The sequence below is a fragment of the Parasteatoda tepidariorum genome, chromosome 4 (genome assembly GCF_043381705.1).
Source record: "Parasteatoda tepidariorum isolate YZ-2023 chromosome 4, CAS_Ptep_4.0, whole genome shotgun sequence".
Taxonomy (NCBI): domain Eukaryota; kingdom Metazoa; phylum Arthropoda; class Arachnida; order Araneae; family Theridiidae; genus Parasteatoda; species Parasteatoda tepidariorum.
The window spans coordinates 66,327,184-66,349,238 of record NC_092207.1 but is presented as its reverse complement, the minus strand read 5'-3'; the positions used below and the strand labels follow the sequence as shown (position 1 = coordinate 66,349,238).

The window sequence follows — 22,055 nt, the reverse complement described above, 5'->3', positions numbered from 1 at the left end:
CATGGAGTTAGAGATCAAATACACTTTTGAAAAAAATTATATTATGGCAGATATCAAATAGTATTTTTTGTCTATTTTATTTGGATTAAAAACAATAATTTTAAAATTTGAATCTATACATGAGGTAGGTAATGGCTATTTGCTATGGTCTGAGAAACATTACTAAGGATCATTGGAAGACATACTATCACAATTTTTTATCCTATGCAGAAGGAATCTCATTTGTGAGGACATTTCCTCAATTTAGTTGCAGATCTGAAGGGGAAGGAAATTTTATTTTCATACGTGCACCCCTCGTACTGCTCAGTGATTGACCACAGGACTTTCGAGTCCACTAATTTTACGAGCACATCTCAAGTACTCAGTGGGTCTTAGCCCAAACAAGAGTCAGATTCTCAAGTCACTGAACTACTACTGCTTTGAATTTGTACTAGAACCACCTTAAATAATGTATATTTTATGAGACAGCGGATGCACCTTGAGGTTGCCTAAATCGCAGTTTTACATTTTGTAAACAAATTTGGCGATTAAATCATTGCTGTCGTGATAATAATTATTTATCTCGATCATTCGAAAGTTACGATCATCCATTGTTGGTACTGATAATCCAGGTTTTCCAGAAAGCCAAGTATTTCACCCTGCACTTGCTTCACATTTTTCCCCCATTTATTTTTCAGATTCCCGTTATTGCTGATCTTCCTGTAGGGGATAATCTTCAAAATCACGTTGGAGCCGTTGGACTTTCGTTTGAAGTTCCTGAAGCACGTGATTTATACAACAGAACATTTTCTTATCCAAATGAAACAGCGGAGAGTTTTCTTAAATTTGGCAAAGGTAATTGTGATCTCTAAATATTGCCGAGAAATGTGAACCCACTTCCGATATAATCATTTACTCTCTATAAAGACATACATCTGGCTACAAAAAGAAAGAAATCTTTCACGCAAGGCAATTATGTAAGCTAAGTCATAAATTACTAAACAAGAGCTTGGCTTCTTTTTGAAGAATGGAGGTTGTGATGTCTTTGCGTGATTTTCCGAAGCTATTTTGCCAAGAAAAATAAAAAAGTCATAGTTTTTATACTTGAAGCAAGTCTATAATTTTTAACGATATATACCATCTTGCACAAAAGAATTATCTGGGCTGCAGAACAGACAAATTACTAAAATATTTAAAAAGACATTAAACTTACTATTAAAGATATTACCTCGATAAAAATTATTAAAATCACTGCTTCATTCTCCTTTTTTGCGAATTTATAGAAGCTCAGATAAGGCAACTTTGGTGTTAGACCACAAACCACACCAATTAGACCACAAACTTCTCACATTTTCTCAAAACTGTGCCTTTTCTCCATATTGTAATTTGCGCTATTATCAAAATTAGCAAAAAGACGTTGGCTAAAGATAAGCTAAGCTTGATCCAACAGTCATGAGTAACTGTTGCAACAGTTATAGAAAGATAAAATAATTCGCAAAAAGTATCATATCATGCGAAAGCCGAGCCTTTGAGAAACAACCTTTCAATATCTATGTTTAGAATAGTCGTGGGCTGGATAGCCTGGTTAGTAGCAGGGCTAAAGAGAATGGAAGGGCTGGTTCACTCCTTTGAAGTATCTCTTGCCGCGCCGATCCTCCGACGTCACTCTAGTGACGTCACTTTGGCGCAAAGCTCGCACTTTTACTTCAAGAAAGGAGCGCTTGGCCTTACTAGCTCTAACTAATATTGGATCATTTCTTTTTGCGAGATATTCTAAGACATTTGTTATTTTCTATAATGACTTTCCTCAGTTTTTGCAGTGAATTTACAAGAATTTAAAACTATTATCGAAATGCCAGTTTGCGCGATTGCAACTTGCAAAAATTCTGATATAAAAACAAAAGGAAAAAGTATAATTTTTCGCGTGTTCCCTAAAGTAAATGAACAACTATGTAAAGAATGGATTCCGAAATGACACAGTTAATATAAAACAGCAATACGTTTATTCTGTCGTAAAGAACTTTTATAAAAATTCATTATCTAAATAGAAACCGCCTCGTTACTTCATAAAGAAAGGCAGGTGAAAAGAATTAAAAAATAGATAAAGTCAAAGAAAATTAAAATGTAAGTAAAAAGTATAAATAAAATATATAGTATATAGTTGAAATTCTCCTAATTTCATAACATATTTTTTAATGTAGTTATTCTAAATATTTATGATTTTTTTTAAAAATTATATTCTCTTCAATTTAAATATCTATAAATTATATCATCGTAAATTTAAATGTCTATAAACAATTGTAAAATTTCTAATGTCATTATGAACCTAAATTATTATTTTGTTTCAGTAATTAGCGTTTAAGGTTGATGTTTCCTAATGATTAAGTATGAACAAATTGCTATTAACGACATATTTTAAAATCAGGGATTCTAAATTTAACTTAACTTATCGTTATAAAAGAATATGTAGATAAAAAAAGTGTCGATATATGCCTTCATTTTTCTTAATAGTTAAAGTTAAAGATGAACTTTTTAAAATAAAGTATTTATCGTGTCATTTTCACCAACTAGCAAAACATTTTTATAAGTTTAAAATGGTATTTTTTTAATATAATAACCAAGAAAGTTTTTTTTAACCATGTTTATGAACGGAAATGATGTGTTAATTACGCAAAGTTTGAAGGCTAATAACCAGAAAAAGTTTAACTTATTTTTACAAAGTGAAAGATGCAAAGTTATCATATCTTTGCTTGCGATCGCCGAGATCTGTAGACACAGTGACGTCATGAGGAGGGAAATCGTAGCTTCAGCTCTAAGAGCGGAGTGAACTAGCCCTTGTATTCTCTTTAGCCCTGGGTTAGTAGGGCGTTGGGCTCATGTCCAATAGGTCGTGAGTTCGAACCCAGTCAGCCAAAGCCCGTGTAGTGAATAGTGACTGGTGCATGCTAAATCTATCTAGTGACTAAGTCCTCCATGTTCCCAGAGTAAATCATATATCTGAATCGGAATACAGATCAGATCAGTATTCCGATCATAATATTTTTTCAAAGTTATATTATTTAATTAATATTTTTTCAAAGAAAGTATTAGAACACTTTAAGAAACAAATAATATTTCGCATTATCGGGGATTTGCTTTTTAATATCTTGTATGTAATTCATTGGCCTTAATGACTGCCTCTAATCTTCGTGGCATGCGTTGTTACTATTTCTAAAATCCAACAGATGGCGCTCTGAGCAGCAATGTAAAAGTGAATTATAATTCAGAATGCTCTTTGACATTGTAGCAAAAGCATCATTCCTTTTTTTCCAGAGCTCAATTGACTTATTTCGATAGGTGAGAGCAAAACTCAAGTCCCTTTTTCCTATTAACTTCACTAATGAAAGGTTTTTTTTCTTCGCTTTCTATCCCGAAGACTACCCATACAGTAAAACTTGTGTATGTTGACCACTTGTGGCGCATTGTTTTAGTGGTCGACTTAGACAAGTGGTCAACTTATAGAGGGGGTATGTCATTGTTTACTTATTCGTTTCCTATATCATGTTGCTATATATTTCATTTTCTTTTTCTACTTGACTTAAAAATTTTATTCAGAAAATATGCAAATGATAACTCTTTAAAGACCGAAGCAGTGGAAATATAGACAGGTGGTCAAGCTACAACGGTTTATATTATATAGGAAAAATTCCGCTCTTGATAATTGAGGTCAACTTATGCAGGAGCCCAACTTACAAGGGTGGTCAACTTGGCAGGTTTCACTGTATCTAGAAAATTTCTTTTAAATTGTGGTGCCACTGATGTGCCAGAAGCTGACGTAAAGTCTTTGGCTAAAGTTTGAGCACTTTGAGTGAAATTTTCAGGGCCACTTCAGCAAAGTGCCTCATTTCCCTGTCAATTTCTGTAACGGGGTGACCATATCGGGGTTTATTTTTCATGGATCCTGTTGTTTCCACTTTTTTAATAGTGGAGGAAAATGTTGAAAAGCTAAATTTTACCTGCTTTCCAATATCTTGATAACTTTATCCTATTTCACGGAGACATATTATTTTTTCTCGAACGGAGCCTGGAATTTCACACTTCTTTGGACTTAATGAATACAGAAATTCAAGATAATAATGAACGTGACTTAATACTCGAGTCCAAGAACAAGTTTGGAATTAGTTTCAGTAAATGAATTCAAGCTTTTATTATTATCTCGTGAATACAATGAAATTCGGTTGTGCCTATTATTTATTTGTTTGTTTAAAAATAATATAAAATGTACTTTTTTCCTTTTAAATATTTTATTATTGTGCATTATGTGATAATGTTTTCTACAGAAAACTGAGTGCAATACAGTTTAATCAGTAAAGTTGAAATTTTTCGCTGCGCAAATACATAAAATGACATTGGTGTGTCAATATTTTTTTTGTCGACTGCGCATTAAGGGAAGTGTTTAACACACACTGTATATATTTAACTTAAGATACAAATTAAATTAAAAACTTTTATTAAATGGTTAAATTAATTATATTTTTTAATATTTTCAGGTCCCTTAACGAGTTTATACGGTCTCGAGGGAATGGCGTGGTTCAATTCAAAATATAACAATGCGAGTGTTGATTGGCCTGATTTGAATGCACCTCTATTAGGTTTCACTGATGCCAGTAACCCAGAAGAAGCAGTACAAGATGCAGTAAGACACATTAAAAAATATTGTCATTAAATCTGACGTTTTTGTATTATAAATATTGGAAACTTTCAAACGTTGGAGAAACTTATCTTAAATAATGATTTACTTTATGTGAATAAATTATATATTAGATGAAGTAGATTATACGAACTTATTCGACTTCGGGGTTTTCTCTTACAAAGAAAATGCAAAGAAGTTCCACCGCGAAGACAAGATTATTGCAATGCTTAATCCAGCATTTCATTGACTTCTTTGTTCGGTTAAAAAAATCCAAACTACAAATTTGATCACTGATAGCACATATACTAAAACTGTCTGATGTTCAAATTTGGTATTAAAACCAAATGAAATTCAAATCTTAGAAAAGAAATGAAAGTAACAGCCGAAAAAAAAGTAATGAATATTTAAATCTACTAAAATGTATAATAGTTTTAAAATGGAAAAAATATATAATACATAAATACTGATTAGTTATCATTATAATTTGAAAATTTAAAAATAAATACAAATTCATCATTTAAAAAATCTGCATCTTTTTTTTATTGCCTCAAAGAAAAATCCGAAATAACAGATACTCTTAGAAGTCAAAAAGGTAATTAGTAAGTGAAATTATGCAACTAATTACTGACTTTTGTGTTTAATTAGGAAAGTAAAGAATTTTTACACTCTTCTGAATGAATTTACAGCAAATTCAACTAAACAAAACTTTCATAATCTAATTTATTTCCGAAACTATGCCTGAAGATTTAAAGTAGCAAAATGAAATGAAATAAAAAAAATCTTTAATCAAGTGGAAGAAAAATTAAAACTATTTTTGTTGTAATTCAAAAAGTCTTATTTAACGCATTGACGAAGATGTATCATTATAATTATCTTCATTCGAAATTAAGCAGCATTAAATTGATTAATTAGAGACAATGAATGTGGTAGAAGTAATTGACATCAAATTATCTATTAATAGTTTAGTAAGAGAAAAATCTATCTACTATCTAAATTAAAATCCATTTACATCAAATAATGAAATAAATTGGAAAAAAAATTAATCGTGTAATAAAATTATTCTGTAATTGATGGTAATTTCGGAAATATAGCTTTACAACTGATCACAACTGATCCCGCAGTGGACTGATCGTAAAGACACGGTTCCCACTAGAATACCAAGCACCTGTGACTGAGGTCAGTAAGCGGTAGGATGACCACTTTAATCAGCCTGTGTAGAGACCGAGAGTGTTCGGTATCGGTCCACATTAAATTGTTCTACAGTAAAATGTTCGACTTCTCTCGCAGGTTGTCGGGTTGCGATAGTGAAGGAGCCATTCCCTCTGCAGAGGATTAAAATTGTGATGGCATTCTTCGGATCATCCTCAGGGATGTTTCAATAGCCTCAATAGCTCATTGCTACGAATCTAATTAGACGTAAAGAAATTAGCTGCCTACCTATTCCAGTCGACAATGCCGTCTTCTGATGTAATTCAAAACTGGATAAATTACACTATTTTTCTAAGTAAAGTGCAGCAAAGCGTACATTTCATTCTCCCATTTCCACTAATAATTTTTCGAATAGTCGGTCATTTTATGGTCACCCGAGTAAATTTTTAAGGTTATATAATCTAACTTAAATATTATAAACATATTTGTTTTCATTATTTTAATCCATGACAGATATATAACCAAGTTTTCAAACCATATGAAGGAAAAAATACATTCGGTTTTCTTCCCTGCTACCTTAGACCTAAAAGTAGAGGAACGGTTAGGTTGGCTTCCAAGAATCCCAGAGATGCGCCACTCATCGATCCAAACTTTTTCGACCACCCAGAGGATCTCGAAAGAGTAATAGAAGGTAAATACCATCGAAAGATTTTAAGAATATTTTGTAATAAGTTGTACCAATATCACGCATCGAGCAGATTTTTTGTAACAATTTATTTTTCTGTTGCATGAGATTTATTTTAAAAGATTTTAGATACTTCCGTATCTCTGGTTTCAAATATTCAATTCGTTTCACTCGCCATGCTACTATTTTTTTAGATTGACATTTTTATTAAACTCTTTGTCGAATGAACAAGCTAAGAACGTTATATATAATTGGAGATCCCAAAAATATTTTATAACCGCTGTTGAGCAGCCAACCAATTTTTGGGTTTACGACTAATTATGTTCAACTCCATAGCCTTGTAATTTTGAATCCGATCCAGAATCAAGCCGACTCCAGGATCAAGCATTGGTAGTTTTGCTTTTCTGGAGGATTTCTTGATGGAACTAACCCGCATTTACATTAAAAGAGAAGAAAACCACGAAAACCTCCCACGATTAGCCTGACGGCAAAGGGACTCTAACCCATAATCCGTCTATAACATTGAGAATGTTTTTACGTCAGTACTCTGGTTGATACGAGCTAGGTGGGGAATTCGTATCTACCAGCCAATGCTGATATTCAAACCCAGTTCAAATCATTGGAAAGTGGACTGTCTTCTCTTAGCTAATACGGCTCTTTCAAAAATATTGTGACTAATTTATAGGGGAGCACATCATCAGGTTGTTAGAGCACATCATCAGGATTAAAATTACATAAGAACAGATGCCCAAAAATGTCGTCATGTACCGCTACATCGGTAATATACCGCTAAACTATTTCTTCGTATGTTTCTAAACAGGTCATAATATAGAGGTGCCCCTAGCCGTGTAGAACAACATTTCCGGGCCCGGATTTTTGTGCGATTTCAATTCTGATGGTGTTCTCTTACTCCCTCTAAGTTTGTCGCAACAATTACGCGACCCCCTGTTACATATAATGTAATGTAATGTAAAAAAAATAAAACATAGACTGAATATGTCATTAAAGAGAATCTGCAGACTTAGAAGCAAAACTGCTTTTGGATTTGAAATCCCGACATCCGAATTATGCAGGATCAAGTATTTGCATAAATGCAACAAAAGATTTGTTCCCTAGTGTCATTTAATTCTGGCTGAGCAACGTCTTGACGCTACTCATTATTTATTTATTTTTATACATATATTATATTATATTGTTAATTTTCAGAATAAACCTGTAACTTAAAAGAGAGTTCTCTATCACCTTAAGAACTAGCACGGTAAAAATTACGATTAATCATAACCTTCTCAATAAAACCGAGAGATTTCTCTCATTGTCATACAATTCATACAGTTTAAAATTTACTTGATGTCATCTTATCCTGTTAAAGGTATATTGGATTCAAGGTCTTGACCTAGTGATGAACAATTTAAAAGTTTTGTCCATGTCAGGAGACAGAATGATTTCAAAACCTTGTCCTAGTTAATCCTTCATTTCCCTAATTGTAAAAAAAAAATTTAAAAATTTAAAAAAAAATTTAAAGCTGCTTAAAAGTAAGTAATGACTATTATACAATTTGACAAATATTTTTCTGATATTCAATATTATTTTCTAATTTTTTCACAAAACTTTAAATTTGGGACTCTAAAGTTCCATCGGGATTCATATAAAGCTAATAGAAATTATAAAATAAAAACATACAGAATAACAAAATACTTGTGTTCATATCTTTAATTTCTTAAGATCAAATAGAAATATTAAAATATAAACCACATTTATAATGAAAATTTTTGATTATTATGTGGAATTGCAGTTGCATATGTTTTTAACTTTTGTATTGAGGTGTGTCAAGATCGGATGGAATTTCAATCCAAGCAACTTTAACTTCAACTGTCAAGTTCAGCTGTCAAACCTTATCTTTTCTTGTACGCATCTCTTAAGTAATAAAATAATGAGTTTACATTAAAGAAATACATTGTACAGTAACTTAGTAGGGAAAGCAAATCCTTCCTAAATATTCTAATAAATGTAGCAAATAATGCAAAATAATGTAAAATAAGTCAACACTATTCTCAATACAATTTATGAACATTCATTGTATGAATGAAAAACCCATCTAAACTCTAAAGTCTCAAGAAAAGATCAACACATTATAATATTTTGATTTTAAGTTCAGCTTTTAGTACTTTGTTTTACGACTAGTTAAAAATGTTAATAAATTGATAAAAAATAGGAAAAATAATTGATCGAAACGGTAAGCTAAGACTGGAAAGATAGATCATGAAATATCGCCCTCGAACGAAAATTTCAACAACTAAATAGTTCCATAGACGATGTTCATATAATCATGTGCTGCCATCTAGTATTGATTATTGAAAATCATATTAATAGAAACATATAAACGCCAATAAGATATTTTGTTCTGTTTATGCTATATTAGATAGGAATTAAAAGTCCCGTCGATGATAAAGTGGTAAGATCAAATTAAAGGTCTTTTCCAACTGACTTTAAGATCAACATTGCGTAATGAAGGTAATGAAATCAGAAGGTGTTAAGTACCAGGCATGATGAAAAGGAAAGGGGAAATAAAGAAAGTTTGCAAAATTGCTTTAAGATAGAGAAGTCGGGGTTTATCCAAGTATACTATTCTTATAACTGCTATGAGTTTTCAACTGTTACTCATGCCTGTCTAGGCCAAGATTAGCTTATCTAAAGCCAGCGCTGTACCATAATTTTATTTTGAAAATGGCGCAAAACTTTAATATGGACAAAAGTCACAGTTTTGTGAAAATGAAAAGCGCTTCTGATTTATTTTCAAATATTTCAATATTTACTCCAACGCTGCATTACATGGGCTCATAAAAATTTGTGACAACTAAAAATAAGACAGTGATTTTGAAAATTTAAATCTAGTAGGAAATATGCCACCAAATTGGCGATTTTTAAAAAAGTAAAATGACTTTTAAAATAGTTAAGTTATTTGTCTGTTCTAAGGCAGAAATACTTTTTCACGGCAAGATTGCATATGTAGTTTAAAATCATAGCATAGCTTCTAGTTTAAAGCACTTAAACTATGGCTTTTTTATTTTCCTTGGCGACGGAGCTTCGAAAAACAGCGTTAAAAGAGAAAAAGTTCCAAAAACTATTCTAACAATAATAGAACTTAAGTCGATAGATCATCCATTTTAGGTCTTAGCAGTTGTAAGACCCACGATAAAATGTAACATATTTATGTTATTGTTTGGTGTTATTATTACCAATCTGTCTGTAATAACGCTAAATGAAGCATAATGCCCCGCACCTCATCTCTGATATACTGATTTTTTGATAAAACTTTTTACAACATTTAATCATGCTTGTAAAGGCTTCATTTAATATGTAATACTATTCACATGGCATGTTATAAACATATTCAAAAGCCAATTCTTTTTTTGCAGCTATGCAGTTTAGCGTAGATATAGTTACAAAGACCAATGCTTTCAGAAGGTTAGGAGCGAAAATGTTCACAACAAAATTTCCAGGATGCGAACAGTATGAAGCTAACAGTACTTACTATTCGACAGAATATTTGAGATGTTTTTCTGTGAAATATACTTATGGACACTACCATCCTGTAGGCACATGCAAAATGGGTCACATTCTAGATCGAACAGCAGTTTTGGATCCACAATTAAGGTATGATTAAATGTGTTTTTTTATCCCTTAAAATTGTTTATCGAAAGATTTGTTGCCAGCAGAAAAAAAATCAAAGAAACACTCGAAGCCTAAGTTTCTGTATCCACTACTGTTCAGCTTAAAAAGTGTTTTTCTCGAATCTCAAGATGGTCGGACTCATAAATTGGAGAAATGTTCACCGATTGTTTTCAAATTTGTGCTGTAATTTACAGCAACATTTTTTACAGAAATACGTACGACTTTTTCATTTTATTGCCTAGCTTTCTTTTATAATTTTTTTTTTCTTTTTTCTCTTTCTTACCTTCTTTGCTGGAAATTTTGAATGATTGAAAAGCAAGTACTTTTTGCCCCAAAAAGTTTTAGGCAGGTACAGAACTATTACGTTCTTCGCCAAGGAAGACGTCGGGAGTGTTGCTCATTTAGCGTTACTCGGTGGGTAACTCTGAACCAAAGTCACGGTGACGAACAATATTACCTACGCCAAAGAAAACCTTTTGTTAGGTGGATCACTTTCACAGATCACACGACAGAGGACAAGCACACCCACACAGAGAGATAAATGTCCCGTGACCATTAGAAAGAATTTTTAGGCTGGCACTGAACTATTACGTTCTTCGCCAAGGAAGATGTCGGGAGTGTTGCTCATTTAACGTTACTCGGTGGGTAACTCTGAACTAAAGTCACGGTGACGAACAATAATACCCACACCAAAGAAAACCTTTTGTTGGGTGGATCACATTCACAGATCACACGACGGAAGACAAGCACACACACACAAAGAGATAAATGCCTCGAGACCATTAAAGAGAATTTTCAGGCTGGCACTGAACTATTACGTTCTTCGCCAAGGAAGATGTCGGGAGCGTTGCTCATTTAACGTTACTCGGTGGGTAACTCTACACCTAAGTCACGGAGACGAATAACATTTCCAACGCCAGAGAAAACATTTTGTAGGGTGGACCACATTCACAGATCACACGACAGATGACAAGCACACACAGAGATACATGCTCCGAGACCATTAGAGAGAATCGTTGAAAATAATCCTACTAACTTCTCAATCTATAATCTTCATTCTAACATAAAAATTGTTAGTACTATGATGCAGGCAAACATATTTAAGAAAGATAGACTTTATCACAGAAATTCAACCGTGAATTTGCCTAGTGCATAATTGCAAAAATTTGTTTTTATAATTCAATAGTTGTGTAATGTAGGACATTATGCAGAATATTAATTTATTTCAAATATTTTGATGGAAAAAAAATGACAGAAACATGCTTATCTTTTTTTAAGGAGGGGCTCTTTTTCGTTAGCCAATTGTGTTTCATGGTAATTGCATTTTCATCTGAATAGTGGATAAATAGTTAAGATTACGAAATTCCTAATTTCATTAGTTACAATACAATAAATATCTTGATTGTACAGTATCTTAATTTTTATTTTTTATTTTAACAGGGTGAAAGGAATCAAAAATCTCCGAGTGGTTGATGGATCTATCATGCCTGTTATTGTGGGTGGAAATACTAACGCTCCAATCATAATGATTGGTGAAAAGGCATCTGATATGATTAAACAAGACAATCCGGATAGATTCACTTGTTAATTAAAGCAATCCATAGGAGAAAATTTTTGATTTTCAAATATTTATGTATATTTAAAAAATTAGTATTTAAATAATAGTTATACAAATTTTCGTAATCAATAAAATAAAAATATTTTCGTTCAGTTTTTGCATTTTTCTTGTTTAATTCAGCGCATAAATTTTTTAAGAACAATATTTTGTCATTAGAACGACTGAGTTCTTTTACCTACTTATAACCTTAGTTATGGTCCGAAAAAGTAATGAAATTTTAAAAAATCAGAATGGAAAAAAATTTAAAAAACTGTTAAATTTTTTTTCGGCGAATCAAATGCATGCATTAAAAGATTTTTTTAACCGATATACCAGTTTGCTAAACTGAAAGTAAAAAACTGTATAAACTTCACCAACCTGCTGACCACTTCGTTTTTTTCCATAAATTTAGTTCAGCGACAAAATTTAATAGCGTTGAATATCAGTGTCCAAGGACAAAAATGATCATTTTTAGGATATCCTTTATCGAAAGTAAGATTTAAGTTTTCCTATTAATTTCAGCACAATTTTTTTTCAAATTTTGAATAGAGTAAATTAGTGTTTTTAGTGTTAAAAAAGCTTATTTTATTAAACTTACAGAAAGTAATTCTAAAGCTGCTTCAATATAACGTAACTAAAATTGTGTTGTATTTTTTTCACAATTTAGGAAGTGCTTCTTTATTAAGTAAAAAAGTATGCAATTATTAATATAATAATGCTCATATATTACTACATTTGTCTAAAAATGAAAGTAATATTTTAGAATTAATCAATATCTCAAATATTTATGAATAAATTACAAACCACGAATAGATTCTTATTTTATACCTTTTCCGACCTAGCAGATACAGATGGATGTTTAATTAAAAAAATAAAATATCTTTAATCGCAGTATGTGAAAAACTATAAATCGTAATTAAAATGATTCAATTTGGCTTTAAAATCTCTTTAGCTAATATCAAATTCAAAGGTAAAGTGCAATAAAGTTTAATTTTCTCGACGATACTATTAAACTTAGCAACATATTAAAATGGGATCAAATGGTGTGAAGTTGCTCTACATTCTACTACGTCTTAAAATATATAATGGTGAATGCTTACGTTTTTTGAATGAATACGCACTTATTCTACTATGTCCTAAAATTTCCAACAGTGAATGCTTAGGCTTTTGTGTGAATACGCTCTTGTTTAATTACGCCCTATAATTTCAAATTGTGAAGGCATACTCTTATACGTTAATACGCTCTAGTTCAGGGATGGCGAACCATTGGCATGCGTGCCATTTATGGCACGAGATACAATATTTTGGGCACGCCACCGATCACAATTGTTATTACAATAAGAACAATAGATAACTAGCAAAAAAAATTAACAGTCCTGCTTAAACTAACATCTTACAACCTAATATAAGTTATTTGTCATCTAATCTATCTAAATATAGAAATCACACTGAAGTTACTTTAAGTTGTTATGTCTTTTTTATTGTAAATAAAGAGTTTTGAGTTGATAGTATTTAGTATTATTATTTCCCCAGTAATCACGAAGTCAAAATTTTTTAACGGCACGACTATGACCTCATTAAACATTTTTTTAGAAAAAATGGCACGTTGGTGTGTAAAGGTTCGCCACCCCTGCTCTAGTTCAACTATGTCCAAAAACTTCTAACTGTGAATGCATAAACTTTTGTATGCCTACACTATTTTTTCTATTACGGCCCAAATGTTTCAAATAGTGAATGCATACTATTTTGTGTGAATGCATACTATTTTTTGTGAATACGTTCTTGTTCTACTACGTCCTAAAATTTCCAACAGTGAATGCTTAGGCTTTTGTGTGAATACGCTCTTGTTTAATTACGTCCTATAATTTCAAATAGTGAAGGCATACTCTTATACGTTAATACGCTCTAGTTCCACTATGTCCAAAAACTTCTAGCAGTGAATGCATAAATTTTCGTATGCATACGCTATTTTTTAATACGGCCCAAATGCTTCAAATAGTGAATGCATACTATTTTGTGTGAATACATACTATTTTGTGTGAATACATTCTTGTTCTACTACATCCTAAAATTTCCAATAGTGAACGCTTATGCTTTTGTGTAAATACGCTCTTGTTTAATTACATCATATATTTTCAAATAGTGAAGGCATACTCTTATACCTTAATACGCTCTAGTTCAACTATGTCCAAAAACTTCTAACAGTGAATGCATAAAATTTTGTATGCATACGCTATTTTTTACGGCCCAAATGTTTCAAATAGTGAATGCGTACTATTTTGTGTGAATGCATACTATTTTGTGTGAATACATTCTTTGTCTACTGCATCCTAAAATTTCCAATAGTGAATGCTTTGGCTTTTATATGAATACGCTCTTGTTTCGTTACGTCCTAAAATTTGAAATAGCGTATGCATACTCTTTTGTGTGAATACACTCTTAGTTCTATTATGCTCTAAAACTAAATTTCTAATAGTGAATGCTTATGCTTTTGTGTGCATACGCTTTTGCCAAATGCTTATGCTTTTTTATTTCAAATATATTACTTTATACTTAAAAAATAATAAAACCGAAAAATTCTTGAAAAAAAGCTGAAATACATAAATAAGTGGATTTAAAAATGTATTTACCAAACCCCACACTATAAAAGAAAAATTTCCATTATTTTCAGGATTTTTTCTGTAGCCATATTCGCGTAAATCAATCATCAAGGTTGAATATGTTGTTTACTGTTGAATGTTTTTATATTATCTATTTAAAATACACAACTTTTTTTTCTCCCATATCTTCTGTCTAACAATATTTCTTCCAGCCCTATTCTTTCAAATATTTATTATACAAAAGAAATCGTCATAACTTTACAGCAAGGTCGTTTGTACACGGAGGAGAATTTCTTTACCCAGCTGCTTCAGATGTCTTACATCACAAAGATCAACAACCTAACTTCATCTTGCTTATAATAATGTAAAAATCATTCAATTTAATTTTAAAAAATCATTCAGTTTAATTGTAAAAAATCATTCAGTTTAATTTTAAACATGATCTTAAAGGATATATAAACGCTTCCGTTTGTCTATTTTTGAAACAGAAGGCATATCTTTAGCTTAAAAATTTAATATGGGATTTGTTTCGTATTCTGTTGCCTTGATTTTGCCTTTTATAGTTTCATTAGGAGATTATAACCCTAAAGTTTCTCAAAGTTTCCGCCTTTCTTACGACTACATAGTAGGTAAGTGTACTCGATCTTTTTTTTTTTGTAAAGTAAGGAAGATTATTTACAAGAGAAATGTGAAATATTTATTTTGAATCAATTGAGTAATAGGCTGTACCAGATAATATAAGCAACTGGTCGGCAGTAGCATACTACAAATAGTGAAACTATTGTAATCACTACTTTTTTTCATAGTTTGTAATTTAGTGTGCTACTTTATTAAAAAAAGTAGTGTAGTAAGTAGAGCGATACAATAAAAAACAGTAGTTCGTAGTGGCTCCTGGCAACTACTTTTTTTTTATAGTTTGTAATTTAGTGTGCTACTTTATTAAAAAAGTAGTGTAGTAAGTAGAGTGATACATTAAAAAACAGTAGTTCGTATTGGTTCCTGGCAACTACTTTTTACATATAGTTTAGAAAAGAAACAGGGTTCTAACACAATTCATTTTTTGAGTTTGATGGGTACAAATCTTCTCTGGTCCGTAAATGGATGCAGTTTAAAATGCTTCTGTGACTGTGAGTTTGCACAGTCACAGACACAGGAATTGCATAATTGTAATCACGGACAAATAATAGATTACAAATAATAGAATTACAAATAATAGATGAACTATCACTTCGGTTGCACTTGATGATTTTTTGTGTGAATGATTTTTTTTTTGGTACATTGATTTTATTCCAAAAGAAGAAAGCAAAATTTCGATGTACATAATTTCTTAGAAGAACTAAAAGAGCATTAAAAACGTATAAATAAATATTTCTAAATAATTCTTCATGTTTAATATAAACTACTTTTTTTTTATTTAAAACCATTGTGAACATAATATGTAAATAATTTCTCCTGCAGTTTAAATTATAGAAGTGTAAATTAATTTCTCCAGCAAAGCTCGGTTCTTTAAAATAGGGAAATAGTCACTACATTTTGAAAGTAGTTTGTAGTCACTATATTTATTGAAAAATAGTTGTAGTTAACTACATTTGTAGCAAAGCAGTTATAGTAAGCTACAAAAATAATGCAGTTTTTACGACCACTGGTGTAAACATTAATTTTTTTTGTTAGCTAAAAAGGTGAAAATTTGACATAAAATTTGTAATTCGTGAAAAAATATTAGTGTCTTCATATTTAATCCCCTTTTATAGCTTATAAAGCAAATGAAGTGTTTACATACTACATCACCAAGTACATCTTTCTCCTTTAGTTTTTATGGATTATTCAATTCAGTAATAAACTAGCTTTTAAGCAGTTGAATAATAAATAATATAAAGCAAATGGAGTGTTTACATCATAAAGTATATCTTTCTCCTTTAGTTTTTATGGATTATTCAATTCAGTAATAGACTAGCTTTTAAACAGTTGAATAATAAATAATGTAAAGCAAATGAAATGTTTACATCACCAAGTATATATTTCTCCTTTAGTTTTTATGGAATATTCATTTCAATAATAGACTAACTTTTAAGTAATTGAATACTGATGTAATAAGTAGAAAAGCTGAAAACTGTTTTCAAAGTTGTGGTTTAGAACCCTTTTCGTTGTCTTAAGTTTACTTCATTTCCAAGAAGTGCTTTAGTCACCATCTAGAAATTTATTGAAGGGGCTTAACACAAGGAAGTAAAACTTAAGCATTGCTATCTAGACAAGTTAGGTATTGTTTAGGCTAAATTTTTATACTGAATTGAATGACACCAAACACAGGTAATAGAACTAATATATCAGAAGTTGTAAAAAAGATATTAACCTGTCTGATTTTAAACGAAATAGATTGACACAATTTAGGAATAAATTTCTGATGTATCTTGTATGTAGAAAATTTACACTACACTACAACAATGCAAGAGTAATTTTTAATTTTTGGCAGTTAAAACTTTTTAAAGAAAAACTTAAAAATTATTATGCAAGTTTAAAAATGTTTAGAGCATGCAATTTCTCATATTGGACAATTTTTATAAATTCATATAAGACATTTTTTTTCTGTTTCTCTTTTTTTTTCTATCAGCGTTTTTATTACAACAACTTTTTTTAAAGAGTGTTTCCAATGAACGTTTTTCTCTTATGGTCACTTTTTCTGAAAATACGCCAGTATTAAAAAGTTGCATTTAGATTTTTGGCTTTAAATCTTTCATTTAAAATTAAGAATGATTTCTGTTTTGGTTTCTATCAAGCTTTTTCTTTTTCAAGAAAACTTATGTTTTTATAGACGTTTCTAGTATGACGAGGCAATTAAGATTGCTTCTAATATAGACTTTGATCGTTTTTCTTTCTCAAAAATTCAGTGATTAGAAAACTGAAATATTTAGCTTTAAAATTTTCTTTCAAAAATAAATTTCGATTTTTACTTTTTTTGTTTTGCTTTTGTATATATCCTTTATTTTTTATAGGCGTTTTTATGATAGAGCTGTATTTTAAATGCGTTTCTGATAGACATTATCTTCTTTAATGTCTTATAGATAATTTTCTTTTGCGGAAAATAATATTTTTAGCATGAAAGCTTTTTCTTTGTTTTAAAAATTAAGTGGGTTTTTTTTCCATTTGTACTTTTTTCTATCCCTACTCTTACAACTTGAGTTTTTTTTCAATAGCTGTTAGCCAGTTTTTTCCCTTAACTGTTCTAATTAACTTAATATCTAATTATCTTCATTATATTAAATATTTCCATAAAAAAATTCCTTTAATCTATACTGCCAAGTTTTTATTATTTTTCTGCAATGACTAAGCTTATTTCTGTGTAAAAAATAATACTTACCAATGATTTTTTTAAACAAAACTGTTGCTTTTCGGCCACTAAATATTCGGTATTCAGCTATTCGGCCAAACCAATATTCGTTACATTCCTAATAAGCTGCAACTTTCATCGATAACTTTGTTTGTCATTTAAAATAATCGGATAAAATTTCAAACACTTGAATATTAATGGAGAGATAGATGAACTTTTTTTTATAAAAAAATATATATAATGTTTTTGTCTTTTTGATATAACTTAAAAAATATTCAATAAAATTAAACTAAATTTTTGGAGAAATTTTTAATTAATTACAATATTATTGTTTTAAAATTTGAAAAAAAAAAACTAGATGAAAATTGCTTACGATATGCAGATTTAAAGCCGTTCCTCCATTCATGGAAAATGTAATTTTTAACACACATTTTGTAGTGAATAGTATTTAGTAATTTATGAAAAAAGCCATATTTGAATATCGCGAAAATTTAAAAAGTTCCTAACAATTTTCTATGTAGTTTTTGTTCTTTTTAAGAGAAAGCTCTAAATGATATGGGGTTTTTCCCAAATTTTATTTTGCATTGTAATATAAAATTTAATAACGAAGGATAATACCTAAAAATAATCATGCAATAAAATGTGATGTATAAGGAAAAAATAACGTAAAGGAAAGCACATTTTTATGAAGAATGATCCCCCATAATGCCGGTGCCATTTTTAGTAAATTTTTTTAATAGTAAAATATGTAAAAAAAAAACACTTATCATTCAGAGTTTTCTTTAAAAAATTGCAAAATTTATTTCAATAATTTCTAGAAGCTTTTCCGATTTTAAAGATATTGAAATCGTCCTTTTTTCATTAGTTTTGAAATATTGTTTATTAAATAAGTATGAATAAAGAATTTACATTTTCTTCCCGCATACGTAGTATAAAACAAATTATTTTAAATGCTCATATCTAGCACAATTTTTAATGAATTTTTTTTTTAATTTTTAAAAGTAATTTTTTTATTAATTGAAAAATGCTCCAGCAATTCTGTTAAATTTTACTGAATATTTTTAAACTTACAGAAGAAAAACGCAAATAAAAAAAATAATTTTTAAAAAAAATATAAATATATTCGTGAATATTTAAGCTAAATTTACACAATTTTTCAAATAAAACCCAAAATTATAGAGATCAGCTTATTGCTAAATGTTTTGGCATAGTGTGTTCACAAATACTTGTTTTAGTTCGTAATTCATTACCGGTCCCTCAAACTTCTGAAAGACGACGAATGTGAAGGTTGACGAGTGGAAGAAATCGCATGATCTAAACACTTCTAAAATTAATAATCTTCTTTCCATTTCTTGAGAAATGACAAAAACAGGAAGCGTCCATTACATTATTATAGAGTAGTGAAACTCAATTGGAAATCATTATCCTTCGTACTATGTTTAGCCGGTATAACATCTTCAACATGAAAAAAGCAAAACATGTTAACTGATATATTTTTTTTAGCAGTCAATTCCCCTTCTGTGTAATAAGAAACAGGATTTACGCTGCATAAGAGATGATAGTAGCTTTGTACTGTGGCTTTCCCTTTTAAAGGTTGGATGACGCCTCGTAAGTTTAGGTTTTTGTAAGGAAAAGGAATTCAGAGCAATGATCGAAGTTCTGGAGTTGGTAACGGAACACCATGCATATTTTTAAACTATAATTCCCTTCTTAAGGTTGGACGTCTCTTTTGCATTAACTCAATACGGTGACCAAAGATGAATATTAATTTGAATATTCATCTTACAAGGGAAACTAAGGAAGTGTGACTCGCCAATTTTGAAATAAACTAGTGGGATGTATGCCTTATGAGGAATAATTTTAGGGGGAAACATTCGTTTCGGCCCATAGAAGGTTCTGTGAGAGATAAAAAATAATTAAATATATAGACAAATCGGTATTTTATTGTTTTAATGCAGACTATTAGTTATTGTAATTGTCTTATACTCTAATTAATTTTGTGGTACTTTCACGTACTATATAATGCATATTTATTGTCAAAATTGATTTCGAAAATTTTACATATCTGCAGTTTTTCAGAAAAATCTGTTAGGTTAATTTAAAAAAAAAATTTGACATCAAATGTTTTAAATTTTTTTTCCAAAAAACTTTCCAAATTAATTGGAGTATTTAATTGCAAATCAGTTAATTATTAATAATTAATTAACAATTAATTAATAATTAATTTTCTGATTAATTTATTAATTAGCAAATTAATTAATTATCCAATTAATTACAAATTAATTGGATTATGAGACAATTACAATAACTAATAGTCTGCATTGAAGTAATAAAATACCGATTTTTCTATATATTGAATTATTTTTTATCTCTCACAGGACCTTCTATGGGCCGAAACGAATGTTGCCCCCTAAAATTATTCCTCATAAGGCATACATCCCACCAGTTTAGTTCAAAATTGGCGAGTCACACTTCCCTAGTTTCCCTTGTTAGATATTCAAATTAATATCTAATTTGAATAAGATGAATATTAATTTAGTGTAAATAAATGTAAGTATGCAACTTCTTCAGTTTTGTATTAAGCTATTAATCAGATTACTGTAAGAGGGCATTTCATTTTAGTTGGTGCTGGTTCAGCGGGTTCTGTTGTTGCTTCTCGTCTTTCTGAAGACTCCTGTGTGACTGTCCTCTTGCTTGAGGCCGGTCCTAAAGCAAGCTCTATAACTGAACTACCCGCTCTAAGCATAGCGTCTCAACGTAAGGAAAATGACTGGTCATACAAGACTGTTCCACAGAAAAGAGGTGCCTTGGGCTATAACAACAGGGTAACTTTAGTGCATTGGTAAACTAATCAACTTATTCATGCCGATTTTATGCAGTTTCATATTCAACTATTTTCGAAATTTCATTTACTTCTTTATTACATAAAATTTCTTAAAGATCAATACTATAACTAGAAAATTATTTTTAAGTTAGCTTATGGACAACGTTTCTGGTAAAATAGAGGAAACCATAATATAAGATAACCATAACATTTAGATAACCCTAATCATAAACACACCAGGTAAACTATGTGAACTGATTAGAAGTGTTTCTTTATTCAACTATGAACAAAGGCTAAGCGTTTTTAACTGTAGGAATTGATTTCAAAAAACTGTCAAAATTATTCTAAAAATAAGCTAGTTAAGTCTTCTCTGTTCCAAAATTGTCGTCCGTTTCCTTATGAAAGAAAATTTCTAGTTAGAAAAATGCTAGTCTCAATTTTGCTTTCAATTTTGCAATTCAACTTTTTACACAGTTTTTATAGAGTCAAGTTATTAGTCAATATTTTTGCTGGTTGAATATTAAAGAAATTGTTCAACATTCCTAATCGCTTTTCATTTTTGAAATTTTCATTTATTTATTTATTATTATTTTTTTACAAAAACTGTACTTTTTTATCAATATTTTCTAAAGTTTCCTTTACTGATGAAATAGTAAAATTCAGAATCTTTTCCATTCTTTTTTTTTTTTTTACTAAGAAAGTTTTTGTTTACTGACAACGCACAATTTCATGTACACCAGAATCAATTTTAGGCTTTATTGCAAAAACATTTTATTTAAATGACAAGGACATTTTTTGCAATATATTTGCTCCATATTCTCATATTATTATATTTCATACTCCCTTAAACAATTGTTATTTTGTCACTTTTATGCAATTTTTTGCACAATAACTGCAGTTATGTACTTAAAAATGTATTTAGTTTCCTTCAACACCAAAAATGGTGGAAAACTGTACACCAAATGATATAGTGTCCATACAGATATGCAAATTTGCATTTAATTCTCAATTGTATGTATAGTACATTTGTGTATGTAAGCAAAAATATACATGAAAAATAAGCAAACTGAGACAGTTTTGCTTTGCTGTAACATTCATTTATCTTTTAACTGTCATGCCTTAACTAATCTAGGGCAGAGCACTGGTGCTCCAAGATGCCATGCCCGAATATTACTCGGGTTATTTATTTGTTTATTTTAAGTGCATCGTGTTGTAATACTCGAATATATATCGGGAGAAGTTTATTTCAGCTCAATCTCTTTTTCAAACCCGAATCTATCTCGGGAAAAGTCAATTTAGATGCAATTTATACCAACAGATGGCAGCAGACCGATTTAATGAAGGTTTCAAAGGATGGAGGTTCAAAGTGAGCTACATTTTTTTGTGGCAAAATAGCTTCAGGTTCTTTGAAACGTTATATCGGCGATTAATTTTTTTAGAAAATAATAAAATAAATTTTTTTTTTTTAATTTTTAGAAAATAATGTTCTTTTTGAAGCAAACTCTACCACTGCAGCACTGAGGGTCAACCGCCTCAACGGAATAGCCAGTGG

General features: G+C 30.3%; 2 protein-coding genes across 3 annotated transcripts in view; both read left to right on the top strand.

The window, feature by feature from the left end:
- The window catches only part of LOC122271407 (L-sorbose 1-dehydrogenase-like), a 47,238-nt gene extending 35,371 nt beyond the window's left edge, over positions 1–11,867 (top strand). For both annotated transcript variants that reach the window (XM_071179973.1, XM_071179972.1), the window contains exons 7-11: positions 678–834; positions 4,509–4,654; positions 6,314–6,491; positions 9,902–10,139; positions 11,598–11,867. In XM_071179973.1, the coding sequence (XP_071036074.1) occupies positions 678–834; positions 4,509–4,654; positions 6,314–6,491; positions 9,902–10,139; positions 11,598–11,745 (867 nt within the window). In that variant the 3' untranslated portion in view covers positions 11,746–11,867. The remainder of the gene's footprint in view (positions 1–677; positions 835–4,508; positions 4,655–6,313; positions 6,492–9,901; positions 10,140–11,597) is intronic.
- A 2,783-nt stretch (positions 11,868–14,650) lies between these two features.
- The window catches only part of LOC107438240 (L-sorbose 1-dehydrogenase), a 31,086-nt gene continuing 23,681 nt past the window's right edge, over positions 14,651–22,055 (top strand). The window contains exons 1-2 of the mRNA XM_016050468.3: positions 14,651–14,983; positions 20,302–20,504. Coding sequence (XP_015905954.2) covers positions 14,872–14,983; positions 20,302–20,504 — 315 coding nt within the window. The 5' untranslated portion in view covers positions 14,651–14,871. The remainder of the gene's footprint in view (positions 14,984–20,301; positions 20,505–22,055) is intronic.